Here is a 21,514-nt window from a genome sequence, read left to right as displayed (position 1 = left end):
GGCCAGAGAGCCCTTAAGAAATCAGCAACAGAGCCTTCCTTTAAAATAAAATGAAGATGCAAATATATTAAGCCCTGTTGAGAATGTGTGCAGATATAATTTATAGACATACATATTTAAGTAGCATCCTCATATCCAAAGGGATTACTGAATTTTCATATCTGATTGCATAAGCTACTGCTTTAACTTGCTAAAGAACTGTGGTTACCCCATGAGGAAGCAAAACAGCAGCTATGCAGTGACATGTATCATCTCCATGTGTTGTGGAATGCCTTTAAGAACTGAGATTTCCAGATGGAGTGTCTGTGCTGCACTTATATACAATTGCCACCACATGTAAAAAAAAATATCATTATTTCTGTTATACACTGAGTGATCAATGGAAAACATCTCACCCTGTAACAGTCTCAGGGCTGAAATATTGCAAGATATTGGGAAATATATCGAGATATTTGTCCCTAGGAGAAGAGAAAATACTTCAGGCTAGTTGTGAAAATGGTCTTGATTCTTTAATGAACAGAAATAGCCAGAATATGAGCTCTACATCCCACTGAAATACTACCTTTTCCCACAATACCTGCAGCATGAAAGCCCAACCAAACAGCTACCACCTGCTTGCTGTACGAATGATCTTCCCACCCACGGAGGGCGGATAACCACTTCCCAAATAGGCATCCTACGCTACAAGCATCAGCTCACAGAAAGGGATCCTTCTTTTGGAGATCTGCTGGGGATGCTTGGCACGGCTTTGCTGACCAGTGCCCCCAGCGAACATCTGTAGCCGTAAGTCCCCCCTCTGCTCTTGAAGGCGGGTAAGTTGGCAGCGAACACACAACCCGTCACGAGCAAATAGACGGGGAGACAAGAGCAGCTCTTCCACAATGCAGCAGGCTGTTGCACGCAGCTATAATTTAAAACCTGATTTACACCAAATCAAGCAACTTAGCTTCACTGACAGCTTTATGGCTGAACTCCTCTGGTGGTCACTGATTTTATGGATTAGAGGCAGCAGCGTCCCTTAAAGGGATACCAGCAGAGCAATTTCCATACATTTTAAAAGGCCTGTTTTCCTCCTGCAGCTTTTTTTTCAGCTGCTGGGAAAGTTGAAACTGAAAGCTGTTTTCTAAATATACGCTACATGCAGATGGAGCCTAGGTTTGTGGAATAACACTTAGCCAAGTGCTAAGAAAATGAAGTTAGCATCTATCTTCTTAGTTTGGGATAAAAAAAAAAAAGAGAAAAAAAGGTGGTTTTTATAATAATAACAACAATTTTAAATACAGTATAACATCACATTAATCCTACCTATGGGGGAAAGTGGTGGTGATAAAAGTCCTTTTTGAGCCACATATTTGTATTCTGAAACATTAAGTCACTTGCTCTGGCATTTCTGTTCCATAAATTTGCTGATGAGGAAACACTGTTGTTTCTATTTTGAATAGAAACAATCTAGCGGTGGTTCACAGATGGAGGAAAATACATGGTTTGATCAAGTAAACCAGTACAATGGGGAATAATAAAACATTTCTGCAATAAGAAAAATCCTTTCAGATGCACACTGAAACGGATCTGACACTGTGAGCACAAAGCAGAAGATCATTTCCAGGATTTTTTTCTTTCCCTGAGTTTGAAGAATATATGTATCAGGGGGCTGAAAGGCTTCTGATAAGCAAAAGTGATCCATACTGAGAACAACAGTATTAATACATCTGGTCCACTCATTTGGATGCAATGTCAATGAAAGTGCCGTTTCTGATGGCTGCTTAGATAGAAAACAAGGCCTGAATGACATTTTTTCGAGAAAATAAATTGCTTTTTTCATCTTTAATAACAGCATGTCCAACATGCAAAGCTTGAATGCCCTGTTGCCATGCAAGAGCTCTCTTGTATTATTTTAACACAAAACTACCTAAAGTCACTTTGCTATGTAAATTCTTCCACATTAAGATGAAGTGCTGTCTTAAGTCTCCCTCTGTGAAACAAGAGAGTTTCACATTACCATTTAAAATGACTTGGGAGATGATTCAATAAATGAATTTCAACAATGCCTTTCAGTTGACTGGAGTGCCTATTGATTAGTGATGAAACTGAGGGAAAACAAAAAATGAGACTCTGTTTTGCATGAAAATGACACTATTCCTGCTCCATTCAACTTATTTGTTCAACAGTATTCAGTTAGCGAATGGAAGGATAAAGAAAGGAAAATACCACTTTATTTCTAACATTTTCTTAGTTTCAGCATCTTTATGGAATTATACAGTGTGATGTGTGGCAAGAGCCAGAGGAATTCTCTCTTTCTCCATTAGAGAAGTGGACAATCAGCCCCAATTCTGGGATTTTTTGAAGTGGTAGGTATTAGCTGCAGCCAATGTACTGTACCCAGTGCACCTACAGAGTCTGGTGAGTTGTGAAAAAACCTCGTATTTCCTTGAGGATAAATTAATTGCTTCCCTGACCCTATCTCATTGCTGTTATCTGTACGAGACTAGGGACTTTCTAATACCTACTGATTCCCATTTTCAACCAAGGTTTAAGGAAAATTTCTTCTCTCTCTTAAACTTCTCACGTGTGTACACCACCACTTGGAAAACATGCAGTTTGATTTTTTGGTGGGAGTTGAGCTTTGTATGGAGAAGGTAAAGTCTCATGTACGCTTACAGCAAAACAACTAACTGGAGTGGAGGATTGCGTGTCTTGTGGTATTTATATCACCTAAATCTAAGTATCAAACCTAGGTGCCTAAATCAGGAAGTTAAGTCTCCTCAGGCTCCCTAATTTAGCAACATGTGAGTTAAGATCCCGCTCTGAACCACTTTTTGACTAAGCCTCTCTCTCCTCCGTGGTTATAGGGGAACCTATAGACACCAGCTTCCCACTGAAGGCACCTAACCTGCCTGCCAGAAATCAGCAAAGTGGGCTGCCCCTCCACCCAGCCCTGTGTTTCCCAGGCCAACAGATGTATAAGGAAGGAAGAAAGTCTTGGCCTGCTCAGAGGGGTGAGGGAGATCCTGTGCCTAGGATGCTCGCTCTTCACTTACTTGTTGCGAGAAACAGGATTTTGCTGATTGCTCAGTATAACCAAATGAAGGCCCTTCGAAAACAGCCGTGGGCAGCTTGAGAACCTCCCGCAGAAACATGTCGTATCTGCCATAAACCATCACTCCACTGGAGTCAGAAATCATTGAGAAAATATCTGAGGGGGGAAAAGACAAGCAAAGGACACAGCAACTTCTGTGAGAGCTACAGATTTGCTCTGAATTCAGCATCATCTGATTTGAACAAGAAGTGCTAACAACATGTTCTGCTTACAGAAACCTCCACGATTACTGCGTCTTTAATTGTAACTCTTCACAACAGAAAACAGAGAATGACTGACATATAAAAAAGCAGCTGATTTTGATATTAAAATATTCCTGATTTTTTTTCAGTGTGTGTGGTCATCTGATGCATGGCATGAGGCAGTAATTTAATAAAATAAGAAGGATCTAATCTGACAAGATATGCAACATCAGCTTTTTGCCTACTGCCAGCTTACCATGTCGAATCCAGATCTTGATAATGAGTTCATTAAGTCAGTTATTATTGTTTTAGACACACAAAGCACTGAAAGTCTTTCAAATGCGTTACTTTCCACTCTTCTCAATTTTTTGGTTTTTGTTCATGTATAAAAATATGGCAGTTTTATTATTGCAGAGATGCGTGTTTCTCAGCTTTTACCTTTCCCCTTGTTTAAAATTATCCTAAGCTTAGCGGGGGATCACAGACTAAGGAACATTTATCATTTTTCAGGCTGTCATGTCAGCCGCTTCATTTCCAGGAATCTGGAAGGGAAATTCTGCCATCAGGACCCTGGGACTGCTGACCCAAAAAATCAGCATCATACTCCAGCCTTCCACCGGATGGACCCTGCTCCTATTCTTAAGGCAGCCTAGGGAATAACCAGTGTTCAAGTTGTAACGGTGTTCAATTTATAATTTACAACTTAAATTCAGTCTGCATTTGAGTTTTTACATAGATATCATATATTACCAAAAAAGGCACCTGATCTGGAAGACTAAATTAGCACCTGGGATTTCTACTTGTCCAATCAACAACAATCTGTAAACTCAATTTTTGTTTCTTGTGGTAGAAGGGTCTGAGGAAACTGAAGGCTGACACTAATCCTTTGGTCAAAAAGTCTGAAAATGGTGTTCTGGACCTGAGCTACAGACACCACAGCACTAAACAGAAAGTCTTTCATTGCAGCTACAAGTAAACTATGTCTTGGCTATTGGGGAACTGGGAATAAATCCTGTGAAATGAGAATCTGTTCTCCAAGACAGAAGGAAGAAATATAAATAGTGCATAAATACATTGTACTTCTAAGTGTGAAATGAGAGAGATGTTATTAAAAAAGAGTCTGAAGAAATTGCTAAATGATGCTTCATGATGCTGAACATTTGAGGGACTTACCCGTACTCTGAATTCAATTGTCTCAAAGAAAAAAAGTTAAATCCATCGATCAGAACCTCATATGCAATTTGGCTTAAAAAACATGAAGTCCTGCAAGAATTTCTGCCAAACATTTAGTGGGGTTTACTTAGACATACATACAGAGCAAATCCCAAACCCAGCCATGAAACTATAACTTATCCTAATTCCCTCTTTTCCTACCTGTACTGTTATCTCTCCAAGTACAACTATGATTAACAGGTAAAAAATGTCACCCAAAAGACTTACATCTTAATTTGTCCATGATCTTTCCTCCACAAAGAGTTGCCAAGGCCATTTTGACAGCAAAAACGGAAATTTTACCATGTCCTTCCCTGTTCAAAAGCAGAAAGTAGACATATTTTACACATCCATTTTATAATATGGATTTCTTTCCATTTAAAACGTTTCTTCCATTTAATACGTTTCTTCCATTTAATATATACACTCATATCAGTACATTAAGGCATGCTACATAGAAAATTTAGAAAATGAGCCAATTCCCTAAGCTTGGCTAGCTAATAATCTTTAAAGTTCGGTGAATTGGATTTAGTTCTAAACCAGTGTAACCCATAATTCTAAATATTAATTCTAAATATTCTTCATACTCATTTAAAATTCTGCTTTTTGTCAGAAAATCAACTAGAGATACAGACAAAAAGAAACAAATTCACTACATCAGTATTTAAGAAATAAGTCTTCACTATGTTCTTTAATGCTGCCTTTCGTGCACATTTTCTTTTTCATTACATTGTGTCCTCTTTGACTGGCTTCATAAGATTAAAATCACAGTGCAGGAATTTCCAGTAGTTCCATCCTTCGTTGGCTGGATTCTAATTTGTGTAAACCAGGACCTAGCACTGCTATGACTGAGAATTTGGTCATTTTCTATTATTTTTGTGTGTACTACCCCTGAGACCTTTGGCAATTTTTCTGCCCTGCTTCTTCATGAGGTTCTCACCTGCCTTTAAAAGAGTTGTTATACTTAAGAAAAATAAATGCTAAGTGGAAGCAATGGAGTTATTAAGAAATAATGGAAGAATTAGAGGAAAAAATAAAGCCCATGTGGAAGTGCTTCAGATTTAGATTATTTGTCCCAGTAGGTTTAGTTACATTTACTAACAGGATTATATTCCTGAATGGCAGACGTGTATCAACTTGCCTTCAGCTTTCCAACCCAGAGCCATCAGCCTTTCCCATACTCAAACCATTATGGAACAGGGGAACAGAAAAAGGAAAGATTTAATTTATCTCTTCAATCTCTCTGAGTTGATTAGTTTTGATGCTGTATTTCGTATTGGCCATTTGTATTCATAAAAGCATCACTAGCGCCAGTATAAATTCAATTTGCCCTCCAAATATGTATGTGTGTGCGCGTGTGTGTGCATACATATACACACATGCATATATAAATATATATGACTGATGAAGGGACAGGATAATGGGGCCTAAGACTTGCCAACATCATCTGGATCCAGAAGTGCCCTAAGCTATGGTTAAGCACTACAGACGCCCTTGACTGGCAGCACTGGGGCCTCACAGTGTTTGCTGCGTAAAAGCAGATGGTGAAGCAGTGGCTCACAGCAGCATGAAGATCTCTGTTGAAGTCAGTGCCCCCTGAAAGAAGCTTTAGGCTGGCTAATGCAAAGAGATATAAATTTTACTAGTGGAAATAGGAGAGGACAGAAAATACTTTGATTTTATACAGTACCTCTCTTACTGAGGTTACTCTTTAGATCCCTACAGAAAAGCAGTGGAAGCATAAATGATGGCGAAAGCAAACCTTGAAGCTGACGTGCACTTAGCAGCAACTCGGGATTGGGAAAGGGAATGACAGCCAGGGCTTAAGGTTATCTTCTGCTGCTTGGGGAAAAAAGGGCAAAAAATAATACATGCTTTTAGACACCAGAGCAGAGCAGGAGGTGTCCCCTTCAAATGCATGGGTGAAGAGAGAGACAGCCTCTCCCCAGAGCAAGGAAGTCCCATGGACTGCCTCACACAGACCATACAAGGCCAAGTCCAGCTCTAGGCTCTGAATTTGCCTTTTGGGTCAGCAAGGAGAGTGGCACCAAATGGATGACAGTGACATTTGTCAGGATCTCTAGCAATACTCACACTGAGACTGCCATATGGCGGGGAAAGCTATAAAGAAATCACATCTTTGGCAACAGCAAATGCATCCCATGAAGTGGTGCTCCCCAAATGCTTAAGTTACCTTTTCCAAAAGTAATGAAATTTCTCTGGTTATACATAATTATCTGTAGGCCTACTGAATCCCCAAGGCTGTGAAACATTCATAGAAAAATTGGGATGAAAGTTCAGCACAGGCAGTGGGCAAGCTGACCCACGTGCCACGGCGCTGCACCGTGGTTCCTCTTAAGTTTCGCTAGGCAGGTTCTAGCTCCTGAGAAGACTTCTCTATTGCAAGCCCAGGGAAATACCCGCGGCCAGAGGGCAGAGAAACCTGCCAGGCTATAAATGAAGGAAGAAGCTCTGTTTAAAGCTTGGAGGATTTCAGCCAGCACAGTACACGCAGGGCAGTATATATTAACTAGAACTAAATAAATGAGACAGTGGTAGGCTTATTAGATTTTAAATCACACATTAACTTGTCCCTTGTGGTCCTTTCATACATGTTAAGTCACAGACTCCATTTCTCCACTCTCCTTCTCTGCATTTCAAGCGGGACATGAGAAACTGCACAGTGTTTTCTGGACCTGCCCACAGTACAGCAAGGGCAGCCCTTGATCTGCGTAGCCACAAACACTGAAAACATCCATGACCACTTTGAACAGCCTTCTCACACTGAAGAGCTATTTGGTATTGGTCTATGGCTTTGGTCTTAAAAAGCTGTTCTGGGTTTTTTAGGGTTTGGTTATTTTTTTTTTTTCCATTGTTGTCTGCATTCACAGAATCAAATGTGATCATATTAACATTCATTAATAAACATGCAAAATAATTCCTCAGTAGCCACCTAGAAATTTCGATAGCATTTCTGCAGGCTAACTGTCTCCTTAAAACACAAGGCTAAGAGATAGAGGAGTGAACTCAGATCAAAGATAACAGGAGTATTTCAGGGGTGACTGTCGTGGTTTCAGGATGATTCACGTACCCAGCAAAACCCCCTTTTTCATCAGAGAAGACTGCAGGCAATTTAGTTTAACTGTCCAGCTTACATAACTTTCCATTATTATTCCAACAATTCAGTTTTGAGGATTGCAAATCCTGCAGCACAGGTTCATTACTACGCATTCAGAAATGGGGGCAGAGTGAGAAAAAGACTTCATCCCACCTCACAGTTCTACCCCTGTTCCCCCTATATGCAATGCATTGCCTCCCTCTGAGCATGGGACCCCAAGAATAGACCTTGCTCCTTCTTCAACCAACCTGTAGCCTTCAGCAGAGAAGGACCTTTCTGCTGCACTGCGGGGGAGAGGAGGGAAGGGAGCAACATGGGAAGCAGAGACATCAGCTCTGGTTAGACCCCAGCAGCTCTCACATCGTCCCTGCAGCATGTAGAGCCACCTCCCTCCCTCTGTTTCCCAGAAAGAGGGAAATCTGGACCACCAGGGGTTGCTAAACCAACACCCAACCCAAAACTTCAATATCCGACCCATACTAAAGGGTAGGGCATGTTCTGAGACTCAGATGCTTGTATGTCTGTATCTGTGATAGGTGTCCAAATCACAGTAAAGCGACTTCTAGTTGACACACGTCTCCATGAAGCCTGAACTTGGGTACCTCAGACTGCACCTGATCCTCATCCCGGATGTTTGATGCATTCAAAAGGGGGTGATAGGCAGCCAGTCCCTATCTCAGACTCCAGAGCGGGAAGCCTCCTCCTGGGGGGTCCTTTGGGTGTCTCTGTCCTTCTGGGAAGTGCATCCAGGGCCCCCCGCTTGGAGGCAGCATGAAAGACTTGAGTAGCTGCCTGGCGAATGGAGCGAGGGTCACAGCCTCCTCACCCCTGGGAGGGCCCGATGGGAGCACAGAATCAGGTCACAGAAACCCACAGCACGTGGGATGTTTTCAGGGAAAGCAAAACCTCCCCCCTTTAAGCACATTCTCTGTTTCCCTACAGGGGAATAAACTCCTCTCCTCCATTTTGCTGCAAGTAGCCCTGGCGTCTAGCTGAGATCTTCACCCCTTCACAGTGAGCTACAAAACAAGCCCCCTATCGCACATCTGGCTTCCACAGTCCTGGGTCTTTCCCTGTGCTTACCAGCCGGGAAGCAGTTTGCTTGTGGCATGCAGCAACGCATGTGTCTGGCCATTTTTGTCGTCCTCTAGTGCTCTTGTCACAGCCAGAATGGCATAAACGAAAATACCTGTTCCTTCTTTTATTGCCCTCGAGGGGAGAAAAATATTCCAGAAGGCTACGGTTTCACAACGGATTGGCTGCTTTTACTTCCCCTCGGCGGGGAGGTCAGGTGCAGCCTCATCATGTGGAATATCTACTTTTTCTCCCCGTTGCCATGGTGACTGAGCCACCGCTGGTCTGGCTTGATGACACCCAGCACTGGTGCCCTCAAGCGAGAGGACAGGAAGGAGGGAGGGGAAGAGGGGCAGCATCCTTATTTTAATGTGCCATGGCCAGTGTTTTCAGCTGGGGAATTTTCAAAACACAAGCCATGAAGAGGCAATAGGTCACCCGCATCTGTCAGAGTTAACCACTGCTCTCCCACAATTCAGTTTTGAGGATTGCAAAATCCTGCAGCACAGGTTGATTACTATGCATTCAGAAACTACAAGGTGTATACACAGCACAGTTGCTAAGGTAAGTGGCTCCCTCTACCTCAAACTTGTCCTTTTTTGTAATACGGGTCCCATGCAGTAATAAACAACACGAATTTCATCACCGCCAGGTCTTTATCCTATTTCTGTCATGGTCTCAAAATCATGCTGCGCTGGTATGAGCCAGAAAACAAAACTGCTTACAGCTGCAAGAACTTGCAGGAAAATGAGCTCTTTCAAAATAACGAGCTATTAACCCATGGCACTGCTGCAGAGGCACTGCGGTGGTGTCAGCCACTGGCGTGTCAATAAATAACAGGGCAAATTAGAAGTGGATGTAAATTTGTTTCAGTAGATAATTCTTCTTTGATATAAACTGGAAGAAGTCTGAGTAACTGGATGAAAACACAGTTGTGCTGAATTTGGCTCAACAGAAAGGAAAGCAGAGGTCCTTAATTTAGGTTCTCTCCCTAGTTAGCACTATTCACATGCTCATTATTTGGGTCACAATTTAGCTTGTCCAATTGTTTTCCAAAGATATTTCCGGAGCAAGTAAAATCCTTCCACCAGTCAGGAGAGGAGGGAAGCACACGTGGCTACGAGAGGCAGACTCACGGATCAAAGGCTGCCAGCAAGAAGTTGAGCAGTAAGCTGATGGATTGCTCCACGTTGATCTGGTGGGTCGTCGGCATCCGTTTGTTGAGCTGGTAGAAGATAGTTGAAATCACGGCTTCCAGGCGAGCCACGTTCAGCTCGATGCTGGGATCCAGGTTGTTCAGCGCGTTTTCCCGCAAGGCTTCTATCACGTTCCAGATGTCCACCAGGTGCACTAGGGGACAGGACAGAAAGAGTCAGCGGGGACAGGGGCTCCTGAAGGCAAAGGTCACCTCATCCCACAGGGTGGGGAGTAACACGGTCACAGGGGACATGCTTCGTGAAGAATTAAATGAACGAATGTATTTTCCACCACTGAGAACCGAACTTGGTGAAGGAACGAGCAAATAAAATTCAAATTCGTTAATAAGCAAACAATATATTGATATTATTAGTGGCAATGCGCACAACTACAGTTTGGGAAATCATTCCTCATCGCATAAAAATCTATATTTTACGGAAATCACTGGAAGGTAAACACATGCTAGTTGTTTTTCTGAACCATGCCCCTGTGAATACCCATTCAGAAACTACTCTTAGATATTAATTTGCACAGCAGATGGGATTTTCAGAAGATCCTGTGAATGTTAAGTCCTTAACACGTACTGACATTTTGAAAATTCTTTTCAACAATTTGTATGGAAAGCAAAATATTTTACAGAAACAGAATTGTAATTGAGTCAGGGTAGACAAGCTACATTTAAACAAAGAACATGTAATGAAGTGATCCCGAAGTCGTATTTCGTGTCTTCTAAATATATCTGCCAAACAATTTGTTAAATCTCTCTCTTCGATAAAGTCCCAGTCTAAGCAGAATTCCACGGGGGCTGTTTTTGCCACCAAGGACAGCTTAAAGCACAATCTCTGCTCACCCTTCATATTGTACCCAAACAGAAATCTTGTTTGCATGGCACTGTTATTGTGGCAGCACGATCGGTTTGCTGCAGATAGGCATTTCCAGAAGCAGTGGACCATGCCAAAAAATAAAAAAAACCTAGGCTCAATCAAATTCTGGATTTAGTTCAAACCTGAACTCAAAGAATCATCCCTTTTTTTATCTGAAGTATTACCTACTGTCTTACTAAACTGTTAATAAGAAACAAATCACAAGGTTCAGGGTGCAAATTCTCTTTTTTTACCAGAGAAACTACCATATAGTTCTTCTTACTGAGCGTGGCGATATGTCTTATGACATATGGAGAGCCATCTGTATGTGGAAGGAGGTGCATTTTTTTGTGGATAGAGAAATAGAATTCTTATCCTCATAATTATATTTTTACTTGCTTGTTTTGCAGGTGCTGTCCCAGACTGCAATGTGACATGATGGTCTGATGGCAGGGAAATGTAAGCTGATACTAGATAGATAAATGAAACCAGAGATACTGTCATCTTACTTAGTCTAGAATCCTCCCCTATGATTTGGTTTCTTTTCCTATACCTCAGGAAAAAAATAATCTCCAACGCCCTGCTACCACATGTGTAAGCCCCAGGAGGAAGATAAGCCATACAGGTGAGCGGCAACAGCAGCAGCAACTATTTCAGGCACTAGACAAGGCACTTTTCCACCTCTTCTTGCTGTTCCCCAGCAAATAATTGGGAAAAACTGAAAGATGCAGTTCCATCGTGACACCTAAATATTTATTTGGCCTTTGTATTAAAAGGAAACTCCTATAGGTGACCGTGCATGCTGGCAGGTTGCCTTTGGAGTGTCATTCTGAACTAAGCCAGGTGGGTGGAGCACACAACCTCTTTGAATTCCTCCTTTCCACCTTCTAGCTGGGGGATGCTTCCCCATAAAAAATCTGGCATCGGTCTCAGATCCTTTGAACGCAGCCATTCCCATTCCCATTCAACCAGTTTTCACTGTCAAGTTGTTACAAAGGTAATCTGGGTAAACGGGAGAGGAACGATCTCCAGGAAGACGGCCTGCACATAATAACTGACCCTTTCTGGGCAGCTTCTCCACGTGGCTCAGAGGCCAGACCAGGCAGAGAACGGAAGAAGTCACCAGAAAGCAGGTCATCATCTGGTCCAGGACAGAAGGGCTAATGAGCATTTCCCACCCTGGGTCACCATCGTAAGGCAGCCAAGGAAGAAATACAGCAATATGCCAGAAGACGCAGCAACAGGCTGGACCATGTGCAAGTAGGTTTTGGCCTTAGGAAGAGGGGAAGGGCAGGCAGAAAGCAGAAGGTTGAGTGTGATGTTTCCCTCAAGAGCTGGATGTTGCTGGCCACAAGGGCTGTCTGTGGCGATTCAGACCAACCCGATGAAGGAGGAGGTGGTTCCACCAGCAGTTGCACCAGGCTGGCTTCTGGGTGTGAGGGTACGTGGGCAAATTGCTGAACCCGAACGGTAGCTACACTAACGAGATAACCACGGGAGACATTGCCTGGCATAACGAAGAGCAACAAGGGAGTAATGCGCGTGCGGATGGCCAACCTCGATTTGTGGCTACGCTAACGAGAGAGCAACCCGAGAAACAGCACAAGCAGGGGTCTAGTACTACTTAACGGCACTGCTGACTGAGGCAGAAATTCCTAGGGCAACCCTATCGTAAATAATACTGAACAAGGATGTAAAATCAGCAACATATTGGAGCCAGTGGGTAAAGAATAAGCAGAGACAGGCTGTTTATCTGGGAGTGCATGAGCACGGTGGAGGAACAAGCATGGGGGTGGAAAAGGGGAATATAAAGGGTAATAAATCACATCACCAGAGCTGCTTGGGGTACCTCGCAGGTACCTCACCTGATCAGAGTGGAGGAACGAACACAGACAATTTGACCGTGTGCGTATCCAGCTTCCTCCTGCTGTCGCGGGGAACTGCGATGGTTTCCCCAGCGCTAGTAAAAGTACAGCCTGGGAGGATGAACCAGCCATCCCCAACAGTGAGAACTGAACTTCACGCGGCAATTTAACTAATTGCTACAGCCTAGCACTGAAAAACTCTCGAATAAGAGAACATGGAGGAGAACAGCTGGCACAATGAATGAGGCTGTCATTCCAGCACTGATACTACATGGCTGTCAGATTTTAATGTGGTTTTTTTTATTTTATTTCCCCATTGATACTGTATTTTTCATAACATAGTCATATCCAGAGTTGGTTTTGATGATGGTCCTGGGCAGGGAACTATCCAGAGGCTAGCAGACGTGGGACTAATAATATCAGTATATAAGACATCTGAGAGAAAAATATTGATTTTAGTATTACCTCTAGCCTGAAAAGCCTCATAAGCTATCCTGGTATTCATTGGTATGCCAGAAAGGGAGGGCAAAGACTATGAAAATGACTTATTGGAAATTACACAGCAGCAACAGTCCCCCACCCACCATAAAATATTAGTCTGAAGGAACTGCTGTGCATTTGAACTATAAATAATTTTACTTGGGCTTTTTTTTTTTTTTTCTTTTTTTTTTCCAGAAACACTTCGGTTCCACTTGAAGCTGAATAAACAACAATCCTAGTGCACTATTTTATTTTGCATTTTGTTCATGAATTTCAAATCTCTCTACAGAGGCTGGAATGTACTACTTCCTGGAGGAGGAAATGGAAGATGGACAAAAGCCAGCCATTTAACAAGATCTACTAATTTTTAAAATATCTGCTGAAACGTCTAGCTCAAAATAACAAGGAGAGTTTGTTAGACTGCTGTACAGAGGCCTTAAGACTCTGGCCTTTACTCAAGTCAGTTGTCATGGATGAGAATTCACCTACCTAAATTTAAATGTCAAAAATTAGGTGTCCACTGTCAGCTGGTGATCAAGGCTCCCTCTAATGTCAGTGAAAGAAAAAGGCACCTTAAAGCAGCTGTTTGGAGACAAGTGGGATGAGCAGTGCTTTGAAGGTGCCCATAGTTCCACCACTGACTACAGACAAAGCCTAAAGCAACAAGTTTACATGAGGCATGTGGCTTCAGAACTGGTAAAATTAACTGAAACAAATCGCACACCTTGCTCTTTCTACATGAAGAAAAGATGTCTTTTCTGCTCTGACTACTACCTGGCCTAGAATAACTCAGGTTTTATATAGAATACGAATAATAAATACTTTAATCTGTATGAACAGGTACCAGATCCTGTCATAGCCACGGCCTCTTAAGACTGTATCGCTTAACCCCGCACAGATTACATCTGGGTGTAGTGCCCCACCGATCCCTTTGAATCCTGTTTTTTCAAAGTTTGCTCACACAGTAAGCAGACTCTTACATATTGTATCATGCTGCCAAGTCAACCTGTCAACACCAGGAAAAGGCAGAGTAAAACACAGGCCTCTGCAAGCTCCACTCTATTGATTTGTACTATCAGAAATTTACGCCCACAGCTAATACGATATCTGTAGTCTTTTCAACGTAATGACATCATGTCAACCTTGCAAACTCTGCATAAGCTTACATTCCTCTCATTTTAATTTTCATCCTCTCTGCTACTGATTTTCTATAACTGCTATGCCCATTTATTTATTTATCCATCCCTGAGATTGCTTTAATCTCACTGAAGAAGGCATATCGCCTTACTTTGCACAGCATGTAGTACAATAAAACCCGCATCTGATTTCTACATACTACCATGATGCTAACAAGAACGGTTTGCAGTGTAATAAACTAGCTTACAGATGCAGGAGAGCTTTCTCTCTCCTAAAACCTGCCTTAAATTCCCTCAACAAAGTAAACCAACACAAGTTTGCTTTTAACTTCTCATTGGGGTTGCTGCTTTTTGTTTCCCTCTGAAAAGCGAATTATCCCTCAGCATGAAAAAGATGCCCTTCCTGAAATGGATCTGTAAAACTCTAGAAATCTATGACTTGTTTCTTCAGCGGCAGCGGACGATCACTAGGCAGCAGGATTTACAGCTGCTTGTACCTAGCACCTGCGTGGTATAAGGCAATCCAAAACCATGCAGCCCAGTCAATCTTCACGGACCCTTCAGAAAGGCCTCCCGCTCTGTGACAGGGCAGCTATCCCGGTATAGAAGATCTCCCTCATTTGCCTGATGTCTGGAAAAAATGTAGATGATTTCCACAAGCAATTGTTAACCTACACATTTCCCTTCAGATTTTCTGTTAGGTGATTTCTAAGGTCACAGCTAAGCCAAACATCTGCATTAGTAGATCTTCTATGGTAAACACTGTCTGCTCATTTAACTCTTACGAGATTAAGTAATATTTAAACTCTGTCATAGAGGGTTTCCTATTTAAGCACGTTCCGTAACAGACAGTGATTAGCAAATGTAAATAAAATTCAGTATCCGGACAGAAGTGGGACGACGCAGACGAGCAGCATTACAGACGGCTGCCGTTCACCCCACAGCAATCGTTACCAAAAATGCATACTTTGAGGAGACCCTGGCTGAACTGCAGAGAATTAAGATTAATGCATGAAAACATACTGCAAATAACAAATTGTATTTCTTTCAGTGGACTCCTTCAGTTGCTAACATTTGGAGAGCGCCCGTTGCCAGCGCGCCGTAACGGCATTGATCCGTCTCTCTCCGCAGGATGCAAGGGTGAATGAGACGGCTGGCTCAGTCTGAAAGCAGGTTTAGATTCTCCTCAAACTCAAAAGTTTTCAGAGACCCTTGAAGCTTTACATCCTGCCCTTCTGCCTCTACCTGTGTTCAGAACCTCTTTTCCTATTGCCTTTTACCACTTTGACGATGAAAAAGAGTAATTAGTAGTTACAGCGCAGAATTCCATCACCTACGACGCTGTCCACAGGTTGATTTGTGGAAGAGGTGTACTCTGCATACATTTGGAGAAAGCAGAATTTGGGATAAAATTATGTTGCTTACTATAAACATGTATGTCTATTTTACTGATCTCGATCCTCCCTCTTTTCTTCAAGTGTTTTTCAGTCTCTTCATTAGCAGAAAACCAATGTATTTTTGATTTCCTGTAACTAGTAACTTCAATTTACTTGCAACTAGTAATTTTTTGTTTGGTGGATAACGGTATCTTAATACCCAAGATGTGAGAGAAGAGATGGACTACACTTATTTTTTTTCAAACCAAAGCAAAGAAATTAAAATTCATTTATGCAGTGAAAAATGAAGTCTTCTTTCTATCATGCATTTTATTTAGAATTATGGAAAGGCTGTGAGATATAGATAAACTTGGATATATCACTAATCTCAAAGGAAGCAGATTACTTCAAACATCAGTTGTCAAGAAATGATGTTGCCCTAAGCAAGCATAAAAAAGAAAACTGTAGTGGAAGTTTATCTTCTAAGTAGTAAAAAAAATTAAATAATTAAAACCAGTCTGTGTGGTTAAGCTTTCTCACCATTAAATGGATCTACTTATGCAAAAATCCTCATCTGTTCTACTGCATTTTTTGCATTCCACCTGAACCATGAACTCTACAATGTTATCTTTCCGTTTATTACTAAATGAGAATTACTACATGGGAGAGGAGATTACATTTAATCAAACAAGGGAAGCGACTAAATAGGGCTTTAATAATCAATTCAAATTTACTTAACATACAGTAGGTGTATCTAAATCTAGGTTAAACATGCCCAATTGATAGTTAGGCCAGGATTCCTCCTTGATAGATTTTCACTTGTTGGTGAAATACTTTTAAAAGAAGTATTAATTTAAATAATTCCCAAAATTTTAGTACACATTTCATGAAGATTTTAGAACAGCAAAGCTCTTACAGACATGCTTGAGTTTAAACACACTGTCATTTGAAATCAATGGCTCTTGAGTGTATGTCAGGTACTTCAGGTGGATTTCATTAAAACGAAAAGATTTATGCTTCCTTGTCTAATAATCCTAAAAATACTATAGAACATGCTAGACCATTCTTTTTTTTTTTTTTTTTTTGATTAGAATCTATGAACCCATCGCAAATCAGAGTATCAGAGCCATTCATCATCATCACTGCTATGAAGCCCTGGGAAGTTTCTCACGCTTTCTGTTTGGTTCCCTCTCTCCTGCAGCCAGGGGGGCAACAGAGGACTGAGCGAGACGCCTTCTCCCTCTGAACTACCCCTGCTTGCGGCCAAGCTGCCCCTCAAATCAGTCAGCTGGAGCCTGATCACCAAAAACTTTATCTGCCTGTCCCACCACCACACAGATCCATGTGCCAGCTATGACAGCCTGCAGTTTTTTACACCCTCCAGGTGCCAAATGACATGGAAAAAACAACAAAAAAAGGCACCAGGGTGTTGCTTCTGCCCAGGGCTAAAATAAGGTAGCCAGCTCTTCAGCCCTGCAAGCCCAGGAGACGTTTCCGAGCGGCTGCCAAACCTGGTGCCTGGCAATCTGCAGAAGGGGATGTGCAGCACCGAGGCGCTCCACTTTTGGGGGGAAATGTTTTAAAGGTTCTCCTTGTCCTCATAGCCAGGCTTGCATCCCTGCATCCTCACCTTCTGCCCTGAAGGAAAAATGACTTATTCTTAAACTTTCTGAGATTCTGATCACTACAGCACATTAAACAAACGTGGCCTGTTGGAAGTGTCTGTCAACGTGGCCAAGTGCTACTAATGAGGAATAACCATTAGGCTAACAATACACCGAAACGTGGTCTTTTTACTCAATATGGTACCTGACAAATCCACCAGGGTTAAAGATCTCCAGTAAAATTCTTCTCTTTTACATTAATTTAATATACAACAAAAGTTCCTTCTCCCCCTGCTGTCAATTCCTGCCTATTTTGTCTCACCTATATTTCACTGAAGCCTGAAGGGCTCTCTGTGGGTGGCAGAAGAGGCCATCGTCTCCCCAAGCAGCAGCACTTAATGACAATCAGTTCTGCAAAAGGGGAACAGTGGGCGACGCACCCTGAGCGCTGGGCTGGGAAGCTGTTGTCATCTACGTGTCACCCAGATGCTGGGAAAGTGTCTTCTTTTTTTTTAAACGTGCTTTGAAATAATTTATTTGAAATGCTGAACGAAGCATGACATATATAAAATAAAATAATAAAAATATCTCACTCTAAGCTTCTGAATATTTTGATGGCAACCGGGAAAGACCACCCAGTGAAAACTCTGCACTGTTGCTAGTAAGCCACATAGCTTAAATCCATTGATTATACATCATTTTATTGTTTTAAGACTTAAACATATTTATGAATTAAAGACCAATGTGTAAATAGCAGAACTGTTGCTACGAGTATTCCACAGCCAGAAACCTTATAAATCCCCCTCTGCCCCCAAACAGACAATGGTAATCCTAGATTATGCATCTCTGTTATTCTTGCTATCCCTCCATAATACTGTTTTAATGAGGAAGGCTTTATTTGAGGCATTGTGTGATCAGGCCTCAGTCTGACTAAATAGTTCCTTCAAATGGGTTTTGCAAGTGTCAGCTTTAAATTAGCCAAAGAATTTATGGGGACATGAGGTAACAAACTTGGCCAGTATGCACGCATGATATACCACAGCTTTCTCATTACTCTTAAAATAAGGTCAATTTGCCTTACATCTGAGTTAATACATCAATTAGTAAAACTGCAGCATTTCAAATTTTTAATGAAATATGACTCTTCTCTACCACACCACAGCAAACCACCTATTAAGAAAAAGCTTCCGCACTCCCAAAAGGTGGCAAAAAACATTTCCAAGGCTGGGTGGTACTGTATCTGGAGTTGGTGTTTAAAGTTTTCTCTGCTATATCTGGTGACAGAAACCGAGTTACGGAGACTTTCAAAAACACGTTTCCAGAGAAAAGAAAAAGCCACGTCCCAGCCCTCCTCTTTAGGAGATCAAACTGCATGTTCAGAAAAGTCCGAACCTACGAGAAGGCATCATTTTAGAGCCTGGCACAGCTCAGATGGTGCGTACCAACCCAAGACAAACCAGCTTTCAGAAAACAGGCGCGACCCAGCGCACAAGCCATCTGGTAGCTGTGGTCCTGACCACAGGATGGCACTACTGGGTGCATTTTAGCAAACGCAGCACACATTTGCCACAGAACATTTTAACTCTCCACCGGCACAACGTCAAGCGAGCTAACACAGCCCAAAGGCTGCGCGGCCCCGCCGCTGTCTCCAGAAAATGGCCTTGTTTTGGTTGAATCGAGACTACGTGCTTGGAGATTTATCGGTGTGGATGTCCTACACGGGCGATCACGTGTGACAGCCAAACGATGCCAAACCCGCCAGGTGGAAAGGGCAGAATGTCTTCGTGTTGAATGTCCTTATTACAGCGATAAAATCTCCTCCAGAAGTATGTTTCTTCAAATGCCAAGTCTGACTAATACTACATCTTTCCCCCTTAAATAACTTCAGTTTTTCTCCTCTGATACAACTGCTGCCAACTCCCTTTGTCCCCCCCCTAAAACACTCTCCATGCCCCAAGAGGACTACAGCTTGCTTTGGCACTGTTACCAGCAAAAAAGCAAGTGAATGCAAATGTTAACGAATTGGGTTATTTATATTATTCATTAATTTTGAAGCAATATATGTTACCAGCTCTATGGATACAGGGTATTATCCCCAATCTCACATTAATTCTGTTTTCTTTAAAAAATAGCTGGTGATGCCAAGAGAATACATGATTTAACAGTTCTTTATGACAATTTCTTCCATCATGGCTATAGAAAACAAGTAGAGATTACACTGTCAACCTTTAAGGTTCAGTCACATCACAAAGGTCAGTGACCAAGTACGAGCACCTATTATACATCTAGAACTGCTTGAAGACAGAATCCATCCTTGTCCCATCTCCTGTTTGATCCATGGCTATTTTGCCTTCTGTAATTTCTGGGGTTTTTAATCATTTAGGGTTGGCAAGACTGTAAACAGTAACACAAGGTACAGAATTCTAATGAAACATGAATTGTGTATTTCCTTGAATATAAAAGATGTAATATTGTACATATATGCATACTCTTACGCTGATCCTTATTCTATTAATTTAAATAATTTCTTATGTAATGTGGACTGAATTCGGCCAAAAACATTTTCATCTATTAAAAACAACTGGAGAAATACTTAAGCTGAATTTAGGGCTTGGGTAAACTGCCTGATACCAGAACTGCATTTTTCACCCCCAGAACAGAAGAGACATACTAAAGAGGGATGGCATACGCTTCTCTCTTCTGAAGAGTTTGGGTCAGTCCAGAGGGTTTCTGGGACAAAATCCCAGTATCAACCTCAGCTGCTGAGAGCGAGAGCACTGCTGTGAGGTAGGACATTCATGTGACAGGCAGGACTCTGGTGAAAAAGCATCTTATGCCTGAGGTCATAAAGACAGTTCAGACTCTAACCTTATTTAACCTTTTGCCGAGACTGGTAACGGAGGTGCTAATTACTGTCATAGGTTCAAGCTGTCATAGGTATTTAAACATCTATAACATTTGAAAACAACACGATTTATATGCCCAAAAATCTTTTGGGATTGAGCTATAATCAGCTTTGAGACAGGGAGAGATGGATCCTTGTATCTGTACGATCCTTTTTTTTCTTTTTCCCCAAATTATTTGAGTAGACAATGTCTCATTCAGACAAACTGTAGAGAATATTTGACTAAACTCTGGGTTTGTTCACACAATCCTTCCACCTTTGCCCTCCTGCCATTACTCATATTCAAAGCATTATTCACATTCTTCTGCAAGACCCGCACTGTGCTCCAGCTCCCCGGCTGATTTGCTCAGTAACCAGAACGCCAATACCAGGAGGCAACTGCAGCGGCTCTCATTGCAGCACTTTGCAACATCTTGCGCTAAAACTTCACATCTCTTAAGGAAACAGGTAGGAGGAATAGGCCAAGGAAAGGAGAAAAGCTCCAGCTGACACAAACATAGCTTGACAATCGGCAACAATAAGAAAGGAAACAAGACTGCAGAATGTGAAATGCCAGATAAATGGGATTTAGGTGGTCCCACACATCTATCCTTCCTCCTCTGTGTGACAGAAGCTCTTTAATGATGTTGTCAGGGCCCCTAGATGGAGTAAGAGTCTCGGTGTACATGGCCACTTATCTGTCATCCTTTATTTTACACACGCAATCCTTACAGATATCGTGCAAAACCAAGACAAAATAAGAGTTTCAAGGCAAAATAGAGATGAATGAAATGCGGAAAATTAAACTTGGGGAAGATCAGCACCTTTACAAGAGATGTGGTATGATACTAGTGTTGGCTTCATTTATCAGAAATTGAGTTCAACCTCCTCAAACAACATCCACCGAGACTGATTCATTCCTTCCTTCGTGCCGCAGTAATGTCAGTGAGTTCAACAGACTTACTTTCAATTTACTTTCTGTCAGGAAAGGAGACCTCCATCTATCCATCCACACGGACCAATGAAAAGGCTGAGCATACACAGAACTTCTCCTGGAATTAGCCCACACTTTGCTAAGTAAAGAGCCAAAGACTCCACACAAATACCCTGCTAGAAACCCATTGCGGCCAACAACAATATCACAGACACAATTCAGTCTGAATTCAGCCTAGAAATGCCTTAATTCAGCACAATGAAAATGGTCTCTGTAAAGCCACTGTATATCACAAACATTAATGCCAGGAAGTGGAATGTTCATTGTGTAGAGTCCCAGAACTGTATTAATAACCAGGCACACTGAGGACATTATATTGTGTGGTCTCTTCACACTTAAAAAAGCAGGAAATTATTTTTATGGCCAATATCTTCTGTTCTTGACAATTTGTCCTAGCATACCAGACACATGCTGTATGAAATCTTCCACCAA

General features: G+C 41.9%; 1 protein-coding gene across 4 annotated transcripts in view; it reads right to left on the bottom strand.

The window, feature by feature from the left end:
- Nucleotides 1-21,514, bottom strand: part of DTNA (dystrobrevin alpha) — a 90,653-nt gene that overhangs the window by 54,520 nt on the left and 14,619 nt on the right. For all 4 annotated transcript variants that reach the window (XM_086472525.1, XM_086472526.1, XM_086472527.1 and 1 more), the window contains exons 3-5: nucleotides 9,820-10,033; nucleotides 4,720-4,805; nucleotides 3,039-3,193 (exon numbers count right to left, since the gene is read on the bottom strand). In XM_086472525.1, the coding sequence (XP_086328651.1) occupies nucleotides 3,039-3,193; nucleotides 4,720-4,805; nucleotides 9,820-10,033 (455 nt within the window). The remainder of the gene's footprint in view (nucleotides 1-3,038; nucleotides 3,194-4,719; nucleotides 4,806-9,819; nucleotides 10,034-21,514) is intronic.

This window comes from Leptosomus discolor, chromosome 13 (assembly GCF_034619465.1).
Source record: "Leptosomus discolor isolate bLepDis1 chromosome 13, bLepDis1.hap2, whole genome shotgun sequence".
NCBI lineage: Eukaryota > Metazoa > Chordata > Aves > Leptosomiformes > Leptosomidae > Leptosomus > Leptosomus discolor.
This window is presented reverse-complemented; position numbering and strand designations above follow the sequence as displayed.